This window comes from Manacus vitellinus, unplaced genomic scaffold (assembly GCF_001715985.3).
Source record: "Manacus vitellinus isolate BGI_N305 unplaced genomic scaffold, ASM171598v3 scaffold_4_pilon, whole genome shotgun sequence".
NCBI lineage: Eukaryota > Metazoa > Chordata > Aves > Passeriformes > Pipridae > Manacus > Manacus vitellinus.
The window spans coordinates 33,463,303-33,482,239 of NW_021940604.1; the positions used below are offsets into that span (position 1 = coordinate 33,463,303).

General features: G+C 38.4%; 1 protein-coding gene across 4 annotated transcripts in view; it reads right to left on the minus strand.

Moving 5' to 3' along the window:
• Positions 1-2,821: 2,821 nt before the first annotated feature.
• LOC103754497 (cytochrome b5 reductase 4) overlaps positions 2,822-18,937 on the minus strand; it is a 35,053-nt gene continuing 18,937 nt past the window's right edge. For all 4 annotated transcript variants that reach the window (XM_029962842.1, XM_029962839.1, XM_029962841.1 and 1 more), the window contains 6 exons: positions 12,450-12,590; positions 11,133-11,285; positions 10,380-10,530; positions 5,898-5,984; positions 4,368-4,532; positions 2,822-3,450 (listed from right to left, as the gene is read on the minus strand). In XM_029962842.1, coding sequence (XP_029818702.1) covers positions 3,396-3,450; positions 4,368-4,532; positions 5,898-5,984; positions 10,380-10,530; positions 11,133-11,285; positions 12,450-12,590 — 752 coding nt within the window. In that variant the 3' untranslated portion in view covers positions 2,822-3,395. The remainder of the gene's footprint in view (positions 3,451-4,367; positions 4,533-5,897; positions 5,985-10,379; positions 10,531-11,132; positions 11,286-12,449; positions 12,591-18,937) is intronic.

Here is an 18,937-nt window from a genome sequence, read left to right on the forward strand (position 1 = left end):
TCTCAATTGAAAAAATAGAATTCCACACTAAAGGAGGTTGTCCTGAAGCACTCTAGAAGGAATCCCCATAGAGATATCATCCTTGACAAAGTCAGAGCAATGAGGACTGTGCGTAGAATCAAAAATATTCTCCTTTTCCCACACCATGCAGCTGGAAGAACCATCTTACAGATCTATCTGCAAGAGAAGAATGAGACATTGTAATTTAATGTGCAGATTTTGTGGGTTTAACTTCCACACATCTGTGTGGAGGGTTAAGGTTTTCGTTTGGTTATGGTTGGTTGTTTTCAAAACAGCAAAATTAGGGTGCAACAGGCAGATTTATTTCCAAGATACTGACAATATACCTTGTAAGGGAGGAGATCAAACTTTTTTTCAGCTGAACGCAGCATAAACCACTGAAGAGGTTACCAATGCACTAAGTCTGTGACCATGACAAGGTGGGTGTTACACAGGTCTGTAAGGCAGGAATTTTCCTAAAAAAAGGTTAGTATGATAAAAGATACACCTACATGGTGGTTTCCGTGGCTTCTCCCAAATATCAGTTTTGCTTAGGAAAAAAATGCATGCGAGGAGACAATGAACACTGTTCTGTTCTTGTCCCAGGGGACTGGGTTATACATCTGTCTTTGTGGATTAAAATCAGTTTTTCTCTGTATCATTGCATCTATTGTCATTTACTTTTAGTAAACTGTAACTGACTTATAATCTCTCTAGAGTTGGGTCCATTTCTCCCACTGGTTTACTTTTAAACCAGCACAAGGTCCCTTCCAACCCAAGCCATTCTATGATTCTACGATCATCCCAAAGGAAAGTAAAAATGGTCACTCACTATTTAACATGTCACACCTCAGGATCATCAGCCTTTTTCTCTCCCCCTGTGTAATTGTGTCCTCGCAGCACACTGGTCCAAGTGACAACTTCATGTTGATTCATGGATGATATCGTGCAGGAATCTCCAGCCTGTTCCCTTAACCAGGCCAGATTTAGATATTCCATTTTTATTACAAACAGAAACACTTCTGAATTCAGTGCCTGTTAGTGACTGACAATGAACGAATCAGAAGCTAACTAGGAGCAGCAGTCATTCAAAAGTTTTCAGAGGTAAAACATTTGCATATTGAGACCAAGGATGTATCTTTTGCATGTCAGTCGTCATTTGCTCTTCATCAGTAACATCAGCATCTCAGTATCATTCAGGTTTTGAGTAGGAATATTTTTAGGAAAAAATAATAAAAGTCAAAAGTGTTTTCTTTTTCCAGCATATCACTGATGCTTCTGCTCTGAGGAAGAGAAACCTGTTCAGAACTTCATAGTAGAAATATCCACAAATATGGCATTGCAAAATTATAACTGAAAATGACTAAATTATGACAATACCACCATCTCTTCTGAAATAATGTTGGTGTTTTGTGTCACTGAGACCCCACGAAACCCCCACGACATGTAAATCAGGTTTAACCCCTTAAAAACAGTCCAGTTCAGCTGCAGCCATCAGCATCTTGGCATGGCTTTTTAATCTTCCCTTGGTCACAAAACTGGTAACTTGATCACAATCCAGTCACCAGAGACCCCAGTGGTGCTTCCTCAGCCCCTTCTGTGGGCACTGGGATTTGGGGAGTCTCTAATGCCATTTCAGTGCTGGGTTGCTGAGGTACCACCTCAAATGCTGTGTCCAGTTCTGGGCCCTCACTGCAAGAGAGATGTTGAGGGGCTGCAGAGTGTCCAGAGAAGGGAACAGAGCTGGGAAAGGGGTTGGGGCAGCTGAGTGAGCTGGGAGGGCTCAGCTTGGAGAAAAGGAGGCTCAGGGGGGACCTTCTCGCTCTCTGCAACTCTCTGATAGGAAGGTGGAGCCAGGTGGGGCTCAGGCTCTGCTCCAAGAGAACAAGGGACAGGATGAGAAGAAAACTGCTTCAAGTTGTCAGGTTGGATATTGGGAAAATATCTTCACTGAAAGGGTTGTCAGGCATTAGAAGGGGCTGCCCAGGGAGGTGGTGGAGTCCTTATCCCTGGAGGTGTCCAAGGAACGACTGGACGTGGCACTCAGTGCTCCGGGTTGGCTGACAAGGTGGGCATCGGTCACAGGTTGGACTTGAAGATCTTGGAGGTATTTTCCAACCTTAATGATTCTGTGATTCTGTGAACTTGTTACCTATAGGCAACGACTGACAACAAGATCCTTTTCTAACTTCAAGTCCAATAAACATGGGGCACTGAAGCGATGACAGATCAGTTTAGCATAGCCAGTCACTGTCAGATAGCTATTTAACCTTTCTAAAGGGTTTAATTAAAACATTTTTCTTGAATGCTGAAGTATTAATGCCACAGCTACAAGTCTGGCTGCTTAGGAGGAAGAAATACCCATTCAACACAACGGGAAGACAAAGAGTCCTGGATGTCATACAAAACAATGCCCACAGATATTACTGACAACATCTAGAAGGGGAAGAGCTGCTTTACTGCTTTTTTCTCCAAACTGCAATTAGACAGCAGATTATTTTCTCACAATAATACACTTTTAATAATGGAGTAAAAACCACACTGATTTAAATAAAATAACCTCATGTAATACTAGTGCAACCAGTCAAATACTTTTATATATTTCTATGGTCCTGACCCTGGTACCTGTGGGCTATAAGCTGTTTTTACCCTCAGAATGTCTGATGCCAAGGGTTGCCCAATACCAGTGAGGTTACATGGGAAGTTTTGTGGGAGACCAAGACTCTCTGTCTCTGTTTTGAGTTCCCAGATGGTGTACCAAGCTTGTGGAAACCCTTCTGTATGACATTATAAACTGAAAATACAAAAAAAAATTACAAAATGCATAAAGTAATGTAAAATTATTATTTTTTTATTATTTGATGTAAATTTTATATTTTACCAAAGGTACTTTTATTCTTTGTTTACAAAGCCAAAAATGTATCTGGATCACTTGCAAGTCAAATAGAGACATCGATGAAAAAGAACATTTTTCAATGACCAGTTACCTGAGTTACAGTGCAATATTTAATTTCAGACAGTATTGCTCTTAAGACATTTTACAGTAAGAAATAATAAGCTTTATCAAGTCAAAACCTAAATCAGCACTTTTCATAAATTCAAGAATTCTCATAAACCAACAACATGAAATATCTTATGTAATGTATAGTATAATTTTTTGCTTGCCTCTACAATAAATTAATACCCTGGATGACTTAAGTATTGCAAAAATATTTACAAAAAGAAGATAAAACACAGTATAAATTTTTTTCAAAGGTATAATTCTTCCGAGAAACAGTTTGGTACCAAGAATGAAATTTCAAGTCTTACAAAATTGCTTCTCACTTATTTAAATTCATGAAGGTAAATAAATAACACTGAATTATACAAACAAACATTGATATCCTCATATGGGTTTATGCAGTAAAAGCATGTATCTCTTCTTGGGAGTATCCAAGATTCTTCAGATATCTGAAAGTCACAAATCAAGTTGGCAATATTAATATTTGGAACCTAAAACCCACCGCAGTCAGCACCATCTTGTTTTTATTCAAACATGCACCATGACATTTACCCCCGCAAATATATTTAGGAAACAATGCCCAGGAGCTGAGATATACTACAGTAACTTTTTGGATCCTGAAAACAATTTCTAAAAATAAATACAGACATAATTTGAATTATCTCAGATTTCTCAAGAGGCAGCATTATTATTGGCTGATTCCACCCTCCATTAAATCCACCTTAACTTCACTAGGACTTCAGAAATGCAAGTGATGCAACCATATTGGTTCAATATTTTGAAGGTGGGCAAGAGAAAGTTAGTGGACATATTTATCTCTAAATATGCATATAGAATAAGAAAAGTATTAGGTACGGCCATAAACAAATGCACTAATTAAAAAAAATAAGCAAGAGAAATGTTTGTATAGAACAATTGTTTTGAACTTTACTTCCCTAGCTTAATTTGTCAAGCTAACACCAACATGGAAAGCTTATTTCCTGTTACTGCAACTTTTCTATGAACATCAAATTAAAAGCAGCATTTAAACCTTGGGGAAAACCAGTCACTGTGAAAGGGATGCTCTTAAAAAGTTTTGGACAACTTACTGGAACTCATGAAAATTACATATTTCTGATACTTACTTAGCTACACACTAAATATAAACACATTCCTCAAGTATGATACCAGGTGATTTTTTTAAATTCCTTTTTTTTATAAATTCTTTTTTTTTGTTTACATCTTAAAACATTTTTAAAGTTTTCTTTCAAAGCAGAAAATGTAAGGCCATTTTTGAAAGTCTACCAAATCAGAAACACTATATCTAAGTAGGTGATCAAATTTTTTAAAATTCTTTGCTTTCTAGTTCATCATTCAAAATACTCACTGTACTCCTTGTTCTGTAAAAGGTGTTGGACCACAGATGCAGATAAGCACTTTGGAGTCTTTTCTGCTTCTTTTCACAAACTCAGAGAGAAGAGATGAAGAAATCTTCCCCTGTTTACCCACCCAGTCCTTTGTTGGTTGTGAAAGAATGAACTGAACCTCAAACCTGGTAAGCAGAAGAATATTTCATAAATATTGCCTCTGATTAGAAATCTGCTACACAAAATGCTATTGATCAAGACACGGATGACTTTACATAGTGTCATTACGTGACACTATGATTACTTTCCTGTTCTGCTCAGCTCCCCACTGCAGTATCAGATCTGAGAGATATTTAAGTTGTTCCTATCGATCAAGTCAGTCAAATTGCCTCTAATATTGCATATTTAATTATTTAAACAAATCTTTCAATGTTAAAAATGCCAGCTGCATATTTCACCTTTCAAAAAAAAGGTGAAAACCAACCAACCAACCAAAACCCCAAAACAACAACAACGAAACCAGCTGGGACCAATTAAGATACCAAAGCACAGATTTTACTGTGAAAATGCCAGCACAATTTAATTAATGAGAAACTATTATAAGTGGTTTCAAAAACTCACTAACAGAATAGTAAAAAAACAAGCACTTGTATATCTGAGGCTCTTACTGAAAGGGAGAAAGGGTTTTTACTGTAAATTTGCACAATGTCTAGACTATGGAGCTTTGAAAGTGCCAGACATCACAAGGGTATGAAGTATTGATTTTTCACTTCAGTGTTGTGAAAGAACAAGTGGTTTCAACCAAGAAACAATTCAACTAACAATTAGGTAAGCATAAACAAAACATACTTTTATCATGTAAAATCTAATCAATGACAATTTATCTAGTGATAACAGCAAGGAAACTGAAATTAAAAGGTAATCTGATAATCCTGTGTTTCCTGACAAAACTATGGTCTGCTAAATTAAATTGACATTACATGGGTACTAGTGCATTTTAATCCACAATTAAAATGTAATTGAGAGAAAAATGCAACAATTAGTAAGGAAAAATGAAAGTAATAAGCCTATTTAAACTTTGAATTTCTACATAAATATTTTCCCAACAAGTGACACCAAAAAGACTTTTCAAGATTTCTCTAAATTCAGAGTGGGGTACACTATCCTCTATCACTTCTATGCCTCTTTTGCATATCTGTGTTTTCTATTGTTAAGGCTAAGGCAAATTTTCTTCACCATCAAAAACTTCTCAGTCTTAAAAAATCACTTCATCTAACATGTAACTAACCAATAACCATCTACTAAACACTGTCCAATGAAATCCCTGGCTTTCTCTGGGAACCTACAGAACATAATGACATAATCTCTGCTATGCATCTGTGACCAATACAACTCCTTCCACTCCCTAAGTCTCATTATATCCTTAGCTAAGAACTTACGGAATCAGAATCTGTCCTTGTGCCAAAGCTGTACAGTTAGTCTAAGTCCCAAGACTTGTTCTCCTATAGACTAAGATGGTACAAGTTGTTCTCCATAAGACTTTTAAATACCTTTCATCTTTAAGAGCTAATTGCTCTAGTTCATTTCTCCAAAGTATGTCATCTTCTGTTTTGTTGAAGAAGATCAGCTTCGCTGTCCTTAAAAAAAAAAAAAGAAAATTTAACTGCAGACTGTTTCTGTATTTGAAACATGTTAAACAATCAGAACTTATTGTATCATACAGAAACCTTTTACTTACATTTTTTATTTCTTTGGTTTTTTGCAACTCTTCAATCCTCAAATCTTTTTGCCACTAACCCAATATAATGTCTTTCTTGCTGTAACTGAAAGTCTGTTGGACTAGTGGCCTTTCTTCTAAATGCCACAACCCTGCCTGCATTTGCACCCTCTAGTTCAGGAATTCCTGTCCTAAGAAAAATAAAGTCTCTTAAAGTTACTAAGACCTGTCTGAAATTACAATAAAACTTGTCAAGTTTTATCTAGTGGTTTCTCATTGTTTGAGCACTACACTTAATAGCTGGTATATGAACTCTGTACACCTTCTTAATATTACACACACCAGCTTGTAGAGGTGAAACTGGAATTAGGAAGGTTATATCAATATTAATTTTATAAAGATGAAATGTTAACACAGAGAAGAAAATTAATGCATAACTTCAAGAGCTAACTACAGCTCTGTACCAGGTCCAACCCTTAGCCCTGCATAGGACCATCCCCAAGAGTCACACCATGTGCCTCACAGTATCATCTAAATGCTTCTTGAACTCTGTCAGGGTTGGTGCTGTGACCACTTCCCCAGTACCCAACCACCTTCTGGGTGAAGAACCTTTTCCTAATATCCAACGTAAATCTTTTCTGACACAACTTCAGGCCATCCCCTTGGGTCCTGTCACTGGTCACCACAGAGAAGAGATCAGTGCCTGCCCTTCCTCTTCCACTCACAAGGAAGTTCTAGACTGCAATGAGGTCTCCCCTCAGTGTCCTCTTCTCGGGACTGAACAGACCAAGTGACCTCAGCCGCTCCTCATACAGCTTCCCCTCAAGGCCCTTCCCCATCTTCAATGCCCTCCACTGGATGCTCTATAAGAGCTTAATATCTTTCTTATATTGGGGTGCCTAAAACTGCACACAATATTCAAGGTGAGGCTGCACCAACACATAAGACAGATGATGTACTGTTAAATGCAAGCGTTTCCTGAATTAATCCCAGAGGGCTTGCTTTTTCTACTCAGGCACAGCTCTGCACAGAGAGAGCACGTTGCTGTGCTGCCAGAAGCAGTAAGCTTGGTGCCCTACTTGCAGGAAGCCAGAGCACTGGGATGCATGCAGAACCACCAGCGTACCTGTCAGCTAAGCTTGCTGGTCTTGCACATCACACAGTCCTGCAATTCCAGTTCCACAACATGGCACTCCACTACCCAGTGTACCATTTACAAGCCAAGCTTGATTCTAAGAGACTAGTGCTAGACACAGTATGTTTACATGATCCTGCACAGGAACTATTAATTCCTATCACCTCCTGCTCTATACTTTGCAGAGAGCAATCTTTCACACGTACTTTCACACATCTTTCACATATGCTAGGGCTTCTGCAGAGAGTTCATGACCTCCAGCTGTTCTTCAACTGCAGGTTAGAAGCCTATGTTCTCCCAGTTTGAAGAAACCACATGTTTCTGATTTCTAACCTTTTTCCCCCTTTGCAAGCACTTCAAGATACCAGTAAAACTCTTATAAGCTACATCAGATGCCATCTTGTATTTGAGAAACATTTCATTTTCTGCCATCAAAATACAAAAACTCATAAACATATAAAATACATATGTTGTATATAATACACATCACCTGTAGTGTTACTGAGAGAAACAAGTTCCAGATGCATTACAACTCAAAGTGAGATACAGTGAACAAGCTTTGGGAACGCTTGCCTGGTATAAAACAAAACAGCCCCAAATCAGCTACACTGTATCCTCACTGGGGCCCTCTGAAAACCCAGAAAACAAAGCTCACTACAAGAATGCAGTGCTCTAAATGCTGGCATGGTGCACCACAGCATCAAGGGTTACACAGGTGGGGAAAAAGTCAATACAAAGTGCATAGGAAAATCATGCATTTTGTTCATTGGGTACAAAGGTACAAATTGGTTGAGACACCCTTACTGATACTTCCCAGTGTAGACAAATATATCTGCTGCAGTGCTGCTCAGTACTCGGCACTACCAAGAGAACAGAAAACCCAGCTAAAATGAAGAGACATGATCCTCACCAGTAAAGAAAAGCTGGTTGAGACAATGCTGACGAAAGTTTAGATAACAAATTAGAAAGTTCATCAGCTCTTTGGAAGGAAATAGGGTGAATCTGGCATACTGGAAGCTACTTCAAGGGATGTAGATTTTAATAAAGTAAAAAAATTGGTATGTGAGGTCCTATAGAAAGCTGTACAGAGAGGAGTTAGAGACCCTTATAGGATTTTAGGAAAAAGAGGAGGTAGAAAGTTACAAAATCACCTTCCAAACAAGAATGATGATGAAAGTGGGATACTATACTAAAAGTGAATATGAGGACAGAGTGGTAATTTAGGAATGAAAAGCTGGAGACAAGGGAAGATGCAACTGCCAAGGAGAATCAATAAATGACTACAAGCATCCCATACTCGAGAAGAGCATTAGCCCTCCATCTAGTGTTTAGTGCCTTTTTAAAGAAATGTACCTATTAACTAACTGATTGCAGTTATACACCATCAGTAAAAAAGGAGCAAAAAAACCTCATCTTAAAAAGAAAGCGTAGAGGACCGCTATTCTTTTTTAATTAATACTTTGGCCAAATACAATTTGGCCTGTAAGAGAGGAAACAAGTCATTATGACTTCAGGATCATTATCCTTCACAAAAGGATAATGCAGGCAAGAAGAGAACAAATTGTTTTCCCCATTTACCATAGGCAAGAAATAGCAGACTTAAAAGATAATAGGGAAACTTTAACTAGACAGTAAGAATGAAAATCCATTGATCCTAGCCAATTGCATAACAGCAAATGCTGCTTAGGGAGCATTTGCTGCAGATTCTCCAGCACTCACACTGCAGCCCCAGAAGTTCAGCAGCACTCGCACAGCACTCCAGACAGAGGCTGCTTTGGCACCCACAGGTGACAAGTCAATCACTGCATAGATTATTCCTCAGCTTTCTGCAATTCATGTTCCTTCAAGTGCAATCCAAGCTTAGGACAACAGTTACTTTGCTAAATAAGATAATTCTATGCAAATCATATTTATGTTGTTTACATATACATGTATCTCATACATATAAATGTATATATATTAAAGACACTCTTGTAATATTTTCCCAAAAAAGAAAATGATGGTTAAAGAGCACATATAAGGCCAAGAAACTAAATTGCCCAGAACAGTCAGAAAAACAAATGTTTAAGTGTCTGCATATAACCAGAATCTGTACCAGATAAAGTCATTCACCTAACAAGCCTCCACAGCAAGAAGGAAAAATTTGTTTACTTTGAATTGACTAGTAAAGGAAACAGATGCTGCTGCATCCTAAACTAACATTGAATTCCCATAAGAAGTCATGCTGAAAAGTGTAAAAACTGTGCTTCCCAAGCATTTTGTCAGATGATAGATTTACCCTTTGGATTGGCAAGGCCAGCCAGCCACCTGCTATTTGCTACTGACAATACAGGACGCTTTGGAAGAGCTAGACAGCACACAATCTCTCTGCTCACAAAAAATACGTCATTGCTGAAATATAAACAATATAAGAACAGAGTCTCGATTTAGGGTTTGTTTTTTTTTTTTAGAAACAAACTTCTGCAGTGCATCTCATCCTTTTTAGCTTTAGTATAAAGATTAGTGTCCAATTAATATCTCTATGCTGTTTCAAAAGCAGAAGTACTAGTTCTGGAGTTCTGAACGAAGGACATAAAAACCTGTTCCTTTACCACGTAAAAGTAATGCTTTCTTCTGTAGATTTTACAAGTAGAGTATAGAATGCATATGCAATACACACCTTTCTATGCATTTGAATACACTTAATGCTCTGCTTATAGAAGTGGTACTTTTTTTAAAACTGGAGCTCATCCGGTAACAATGTGTTACTGTCGCTTAGCAGGTGAAAACAATATGCTAGCTATTCAAATATACCAGAGAGAAGTTATAAGTAAACAGTTTTAGCCCTTCTCAGTCCAAAAAACAATACCTACATTGAAATATTTCAATACTAAAAAGAGACTGAAATGGAAAGCTAGTTAAAAAAAAACTCCTCCAAGTCTTTACCCAGTGAGCTCATTTGTACCACAACTAAAATCCAAAATGCAGATCAGCCCATTATGTTGAGGGTAGCCAATAACCAAATATGTGCAAATTGCCTAAGTTTCTGACACTCTTCCCTTAAGCATGCCAGTTCTTGGCATAAGTTGAAGACAAATGCTTTCATACCATTTTATTTTGTTAGTTGTTTTATTAACACTGAGGCTTGCCCATTATGTTTCTTCCTTCTGACTTGGGTTAAATCACAAGAATCGTACATACCTGAGACAACTAACTTCAGTCAGAGCAAAGTTCAGCAGTTTAACCATTGGTGTGAAGCCTGTGCCTCCTGCCAATAAGATGAGATCTTCTGAAGCTTGAACTTGTGACTTCTTGAAGTTGCCTTCAGGATTGCTGACAGAAACATAGTCTCCTTTATTAAAAAAAAAACGAAAAAAGAAAAACATTAATTAGATGAAAACAAGCTAATCAGTATTCTGATTTTTTAAAGGCTATTTCATATTGCCTTCATCTTTGTAGTATTAAGGTTCATTTCAGAAAGGTACTATACACTTCACGTAAGAATCACTCTTGTTAAAAGAAGAGATATACAATTAAAAAGTTTTGTCTTGATGGATTTTACAAGATATGAGTACACAAACATTTCCCAAGTCAGTATTAAAAATCTGCCTCTGTATCTGAAATGAAAAAGGAAGTGCATCTTAAGTCCCATAAAACAGACCTAGCTTTCTTTATGTGAAAGTACAAAAACTTGTTCTCAGAGCATCAGGCATCAAAGTGATCAACTCTAATGTGTGATAGTTCACACAGATCAGTCAGGAGAGTTTTATGTAATGGACAACTCCTAGTTACCCTGAGGATAAGCCTGTACATTTAGGGAATGGAAAACAAGGTTTAAAAAAAGCTGTAAGTATGTCCCAATGTATAAGTAGGTAAATGATAAGAACATCAAAATACTCAGACAGTGAATCTTTAAAGATAAGGCAAACACAAAAAACCCCACCATATACTTACCAATTTGTAGGTGGTCAAGTGCCTGTGTGAACAGCCCACAGGAATAAATTTTAATCATTAAATATATATGCCCACCATCATGGTGAGATGTTTCTTGGAAATCCAATGGCAAAAAAGGCAATACAGGTGTGTATGGTTTTACTGCCTCTGTCCCTAGAGAGTAGACCAAAAGATAGGTGAAATAATATGAAAAGCACTCTAAATCCAGCTACTACAAACAAATACCAAAATAAACAATGAGTAAATAAATAATCTGTATATCCCATAAAAATAACACCATCTCATACTTGCTTTTATGCAAGTATATTATTTTCCACTGCACCAGAATTGGAAGCCTTCTACTCCCAATTAAAAATTTCAGGTAACTGCACAACATGTTATTTCTGTGCTATCTAGCAATTCAGAACACCAGATTAAAAGATCTTCAGTCATCCCTGAAGAACCTGAAAATCTAAACAATTTCATTTATTTTCATTTATTTCAAGAACTTGATTTTTTCTAAATTTAAACAGCAGAGTTTTAGTACTGTACAGTTATATTTTCTTGCAGTATAATTTCAAAAATCCATTGTATAATGATAGAAAGAAAGATCACAAGAGTTGGACACCAGCAAAGCATTAGGCAGGGAGGAGGAGGAGGACAAAACAGTTCTCAATTAATGGATATTTAATAATTCTTCTGAGAAATCTCTCTACCATGCATATTGCAATCCAAGTATAGTGACCAGTATAATCATTAACATACATATTTTAAAAAGTACTTTAAAAAAAATAAACCAGATATTTCTTTGGCCTTTCATTTCCTTAAGTCCACCTTTTACAAAATTTTGATGAATAGCACATAAACATGCTTTTCAAGATACATTTGTCTCACAGCCTTGTGTTATAATTAATATTGTGCAACTGGAGTATAAAGTAGTGCTACCATGACTACTATAAATCCCTCAGAAGAAGGGGAAAAAAAAAGAAAAATTGCAACAACACCCTCCTCATTTCAAAAAATTAAAAGGAACTGACTAATGACACATAACATGTATGATAAGTTTTCCCCCTTCAAAGATGAACAGCACTACTTCAGTAGAGAGAATGTTCTAAAGAGAGAGTTGAAAGCAGAGACAATAAGGTCAACAGTAAATGCCAGCCACCTCAGTAGTTAGCTTTCCATCAATATTAATCCAGTCAGTTCATTATTAAGCACTGATTGTGATTCTGGAAGCAGAGACTTTCTAACTACGGCAAGGGAATCTGTGGCCGTGGACTTGGCATTCTCTCAAGACTATGAAAAGGAATCCATTACTACATTCTCAATTTTTCTTACCTGTAATAATTTGTTTGAGGTAAACATGTTGTCCAGTGGGAATACGGAGATGTGTGCCCTTTGGCAACATAAAGCAGAAGAGCTTGGTGTCATGGGTAACTTCTGTCTTAGAAACCAACTTGCATTTTCTGTAGAACAGTTCTATAAACATGATTTTACTTGTTAGTAAAGTCTCAATCTGTCTTTTTTTCTTATATATCTTTCAGTAAGAGATAGAGAAATATATGTATTTCAGTATATACAATTATAAAAACACTATAGATGCTTCTTGTATAATTACTTAAAATTATTTTTACAGTTTTGGACTAAGGACTCATTTATAGCCTTACTTTGGGCCTCTGAGTTATCAGCAATGACTGGGAAGAAGTAGAAAAGCATCAGAAACTGGCAGAAAACAGAACCCCTTGTACTACACTGTAGCTGCACTGAATTCACCTTGTAACTACAGCACGAGTACATGTATGCAGACCAAAACCAGCTGGCGTAACACAAATGAAATATAAGCCAGCAGAGCACCACAGTCCTTAGCAACAGACTATCCAAACCCACCCAGCATCTCAGATATTTATTGGCCTGACCATCCCATACTGTTGCACTTTGACTATTATTAGCACAAGAAGAATTTCTGATACAGCTTTGCACAATTTTTCAGGTACACAATTCCAATGCTTAAACGCTTATACATGAAATAAAATGAAATGAACATCTGTGCCTACATAGGCAAGAAACACTTCAGCATTATCAGTAAATATTTTAAACATGAATTGGTGCCTTTTGGCTAACTAGGAATTATGAACTCCAGTTATATGTTCACATGCTCACTTAAATCAACTACAAGGTCTTATGTACAGCATAAATTTTTGTTAACACAGTTGTTTTGGGGGCGAGGACATTAGTTTCAAATACAGTACTTTTCAACCTGTGCATCAACTAAATGTCTGGCAAAAAGTAACTGAAAAAAGAAAGCATTTAAAATAAATAAATAAAAGCACTATGTAAGGTTTGCATTTCAGACTGCCTCTCTTATAACAGAGATAATAATCCATCATTTATGCTGGAAACAACCTCTGTGGCAAAGTACTCAGTGTAAGGGTGGCCAGCCCTGCACCCATTTTAACTAAGCAGCCATCCTGAGCTCTGTAATCTGCATCATTACAGCACTTGGGGGTCTAAGGGAGGATTTGAAAGCACAACAAAGTAGAGGGCTATGTCCTGTTGATTACAGCCAGAGACTGCAGAACATTAAGCTGGGATGAAGCAGCAAGGAAGAAGTACTTCAAAGAACAAAGGGCATGGATGTTTTCCTTCTGGAAATAAAAAATGCTTACAAAGGTTAATTTCACAACAAATGCTAAATAGAGGAAAGTATTTCTCAACTCTCAACTATAATATAGAGGAGGCCTACAGGGAAGCCAGAGAGGGATTCTTTGTCAAGAACTGATGAAACGATAGGACAAGGAATAATAGATACAAACTGAAGGAGGGGAAATTTAGGTTAGATATTAGGAAGGCAGAGGCAAGAGTAGAAAGTACCAGCTACTATAGGAGATCAGGTTCGAGGCCATCTAAGAAACCTGAAGGTGCACAAGTCCATGGAACCTGACGAGATGCATCCTTGGATTCTGAAGGAACTCGCAGAGGAAGTGGCCAGCCACTGCCCATCCATGTGGCACTCTGGTAAAGTTCCCACTGACTGGAAAATGTGAAGCGTAACCACTGTGTCTGGCAAGATCACAGAGCAGATACTCCTGGAAGTTATGCATGGAAGATAAGGAGGTAACTTGTGACAGTAAACATGGCTTCACTACAGGCACAGATGTTCATTTTATTTTATGTACATGGCGTAAATCCTGATGTCCTTCAAAATTCTTTCTTGAGTCAACACAATGACTCTTCTTAAGTGAGTCTTGCCTGACAGAAGGTTTATGCAATTTTCCAGTGAAGTCTCCCTTAAATACAAGACAAAATGTAAAGGAAATTCTAGGCATTGCTGCAGCTCCAGCAACCACTGACATTGCTTCCTTGCTCTTACTTCCAAGAGCACCAGAGAGAAGCCCAAGTCAGTAAGCCTGGCTGATCTTTATGCTTAACTAGGGCTACAATTCACAGACACTGATCACTGGACTTAAAAAAAACAACACCAAAACCAACCACCAACCAAAAAAGGTTAGAGGGGTTCGCAGTAAGCTAGCCTGTCCATTCTCCTTCCCCAGTGTTCCTCAAGAGTCATTTAAGGACCACTTTGAGTACTTCAGTAATTTCATGTAATGAATTATCATTTTCCAAGTCATTTATCTGTACTGCAGTTTCCTTAGTCCAGGATTATTACCCCAAACATTTTGCTCTTTCCAGATATTCTGGATTAAAAACAGAGCTAAAGAGTTTGCTGGAGACTAGTTACAGAGTACTCTGTGACAGTGCAGTCAACTGCTGCCTGAAGGAACAGCTATCACTACCAACATTCCCTTCTTCAATAAGTGCAGGATCATAACTTGTCAATTCAACCACAACAGAAACCAAATAATTTTAAACAGAGGACAGCTTTCAAACCAACAATAGTTATCCACCAATTGTTTAAAAGTTAAGGATTTAAACAGTATGTTCTAGCTCAGCCAAGCTTCTTTCTAATTGACTTTATTTCCAAGGGTATAAATAAACTCTGCTAGAACAGTCAAGCAGACTAATACATGCAGTTATGCCTGAAATATACACTCAGATTACTAAATTTCAGCTGCACATGCACTTTGGCAATGGACTAAATTAGCAGCAAATTCCTTACGTACCAGTATTGCCACAGTGGATAACCATGGCATTTTTATGCATACACTTGTTTTCTTAAATTATTCAAATATCTACTAATGAGTTTATCCACTAAAAATGCCTGCACAGACACAATGTAAAGCCTCTGATATGGAATAAATCTTCTTGATTAAGATTTTCTCACACCTTTCATTTAACATCCTACAAATTCCTTATTTTGAATGAGCAAACATTTTAGATGAATCAAAAGAATGCCTAAAGCTCTGAAAAAATTGAAGTCAATAATTTCATTTCATACCAATCTTGAAGTAAAGCATCTCTCCAGCTATATAAATATTATTAAAAGGTTTTTTGAAATTAGAAAAATAATACACTGTAAGATTGCAAAGTACAGTATACAAATAAATACGCCAAGATTGCTGTCAGTTCTGCAGACTTAAGAATTGCTTAAAAGAATGTGTGAAGTTGGTAATATAGCTGTAGTGGGTTGACCCTGGCTGGACACCAGGTACCCACTAAAGCCGCTCTCTCACTCCCCTCTGCAACTGGACAGAGGAGAGAAAAAAACCAGCCAAGGATTCATGAGTTGAGATAAGAGCTGGGAAAGGTCAGTTACTGATCACCTTCAAGGGCAAAACAGACTCAAAGCTGGGATACTAATTAAATTTATTACTACACAGGATCAGAGCAAAAGAGCGAGAAGTAAAATAATCTTAAAAACACCTTGCCCCACCCCTCCTTCCTTCCATGTTCTCCCTCCTCCCCCCCAGCAGTGCAGGGGGACGGGGAATGGGGGTTACGGTCAGCTGTTGTTTCTGCTGCCCAGGGAGAGGTGTCCTTCCCCTGCTCCTGTGGGGTCCCTCCCATGGGAGTCAGTCCTTGATGGACCTCTCCAGCGTGAGTCCATCCCTTGGGCAGCAGTTCTTCCCAAACTGCTGTCCTGTGGGTCACTCCTCCATGGGGTGCAGTCCTTCACGAATGAGCTGTACTGATGTGGGTCCCCCACAGGGGCCACAAGTCCTACCTGGGAAAAACTCGTGCCAGCGTGGGCTCCTTTCTCCACGGGCTGCAGGTCCCTGGCAGGACCCTGATCCATCTTGGGCCTCCCACAGGGTCACAGTCTCCTTCATGCACCCACCTGCTCCAGCATGGGCTTCTCCATGGGCTGCAGGTGGGTCTCTGCACCCTGATGGTCCTCCATGGGCTGCAGAGGCACAGCTGCTCCACCATGGTCTGCACCACAGGCTGCAGGGGCCTCATGTCTGGCACCTGGAGCACCTCCTCCCCCTCCTTCCGCATTGGTGTCTGCACTGTTGTTCCCATGTTCTCACTCAGCTCTTCCCTGGCTGGAATTTTTTACTGTGCGATAACTTTCTTTTCTTAAATATGTTATCACGGAGGCGTTACTATCACTCTTGATTGGATTGGCCTTGGCCAGCAGCAGGAAGCCCATCCTGGAGCCGGCTGGCATTGGCTCCACCAGACAGGGGAAGCTTCTAGCAGCTTCTAACAGAAGGCACCCCTGTAGCCACCCCTGCTACCAAAACTCAGCCACAGAAGCCCACTACAATAGCCCATAATACTGATCATCTAATACGCTTACAGATATTTGGGAGTGGAGAGAGAGAAGCTAAAAAAATGATTCATCAACTGTTTCCTGAAAATTTTTTGACCTTTACAACCTGATTAATTCCAGTCTTTTCCATACAAATAACCTTTGCCTCCCTGTTTTTCTTTTTATTTTGCCATACAGAACTTTTGTCCTGATTCACTCAATCTCACCTTTAAAAACAGAGACCTGCCTAGGTCTAAGTAAACTTCTAGTTTAGTTTGTAGCCTTTGCTGTATTAACTAAAATTAGTTCATTATCAGTGTGTTGTGGTTTAACCCTAACTCTATCCCTGCCAAAACTAGAACACAGTGGTTTCAATAAAATCTGGAGTCACAAGCAAAAACAAGTGGCAATGCAGAAAAGCCTTTCAACAAGAGAATACCAACCCCTGAACACTTGCTTTAATCAGGCCATGAAGCCAAGTTAACTGCCAGATGCAAAGACACATGATTTGGTACTATACATAAACAAAAGGTATTCTTCTCTCAATTTTGTAGCACAATGAAGCATCCAGAAGCAAATCGTAATTTTCAAAGTGGAGAAAGTAACTACTGATGAGGTTAGCTTTGATCAAGCTTTCTGCAGACATCAAGTGCCAGCATCACAGCGCCTGATCTCAGAGAAGCACTCCCCCAGCTCCCTCCTAGCAAAGCTTTGCCACAAAAATCCAATATTATCACAGGGCAGAGACATCACCCTTCAAACTGAACCTCTTCCTCTGCTGGAATCAAGAAATGCAGCACATTGATTCATAGGCATACAAATTTAATTTTACTAACAAAACTGCTGCACAGATAATGATACCTTTTGGAGAGTATTAGCCTTTTGCCTGTGTTCTTCCTTGTCATGAAAGGGAGTTTAATTTAAGCATTTCTCCTTGAATTATGTTTTTTGCTTTTCTTCAATGCTAAAAATTCAAAGACAATTCTTATTTCTTACTTGTTAGTCATAATGCTAGGAATGCTAAAGCAGCAATATTAGCCTGTTCGCTTGGAATAGAGTTTCAAACTATAAAAGCCGAATCCCTCCGCTGCCCCTCCCTCTCAAGTAGAGGATTTCCACCCCACTCCCAGCAAGCATGTATCACTCAACAGTGTCCATCAGCCATCTGAACATTAATCCTTACTTTGTTCAGGTTATTTCATTACAGAGCCTCAAGAACTATTAGTGCCAACATAATGGAGATTAGACCACACAGCTGAAGGAAGGTGGCTGCCCACCACTCCTGGCAGCAGCCTAGTCTTGGAGTTAAAGACAACAATGAACCCTTACTGCTAACCATCAATTTGTCAGTATTCTCAAATGCTTCAGTTAATTACTAGATTTCACAAGCTAGTTCCTATTATCCAAAAAGGCCAGCCATTCTCTTCCCAGATGGTCTCTCTCCCCTCCCAAAATAAGGTTTCCACTGAATCAACATCTGCTAAACCTTACCTAATTATGCAGCAAATAGCACTCTGTCACAACACAAGTCTTGCTGATATACATTAAGTGCTGCATCAGCATTCTGTTTCCTTCTGGTACTTTCAACAAAAAAAGGTTTATGATCTTTCACTTAATGTGGACTAAAACCACTCCATGAAACAAAGAAATTACATCCTATTTCAGCCCTCAGAGGTAACAGCACCTTGCTTCTTTACTGAACACCTTACGCATCTGCCAATAGTTGCACCCTCTTTAAGAAAGCATGTTCCAAAACAAGGATTTGATTAAAAGTTCAAAATCATTTTCAGAATTATTCTCCATGAGGAAACCCCCTCCCCACACACACATCCAAAGTCACCCGTACTAACATCATTTTTCACTTTCATATGGCTACTGCTTTTGTATGCATGCCCCCTCACAAGTCGGTTTTCATATCTTATTTCCGAGAAAAGGCACCTAAAAGAAAATCATGTCAATACCTATGAGAAAACCTGCACTCTATTACTGTGCTGTGTGCTAATTTGGTCTTTTGGGGTTTGGTTTGGGGTTTTGTTTCTTGGTTGTTCTTTTTGGTTTTGTTTCTTGGTTGTTCTTTTTGGTTTTGTTTTTTCTGTTTGTTTGGTTTTTAAATGAGAAAGTCTTATCTTACTTTTTTAAATACTGCTTTTAAATTTCACAGGATGCCAGCACG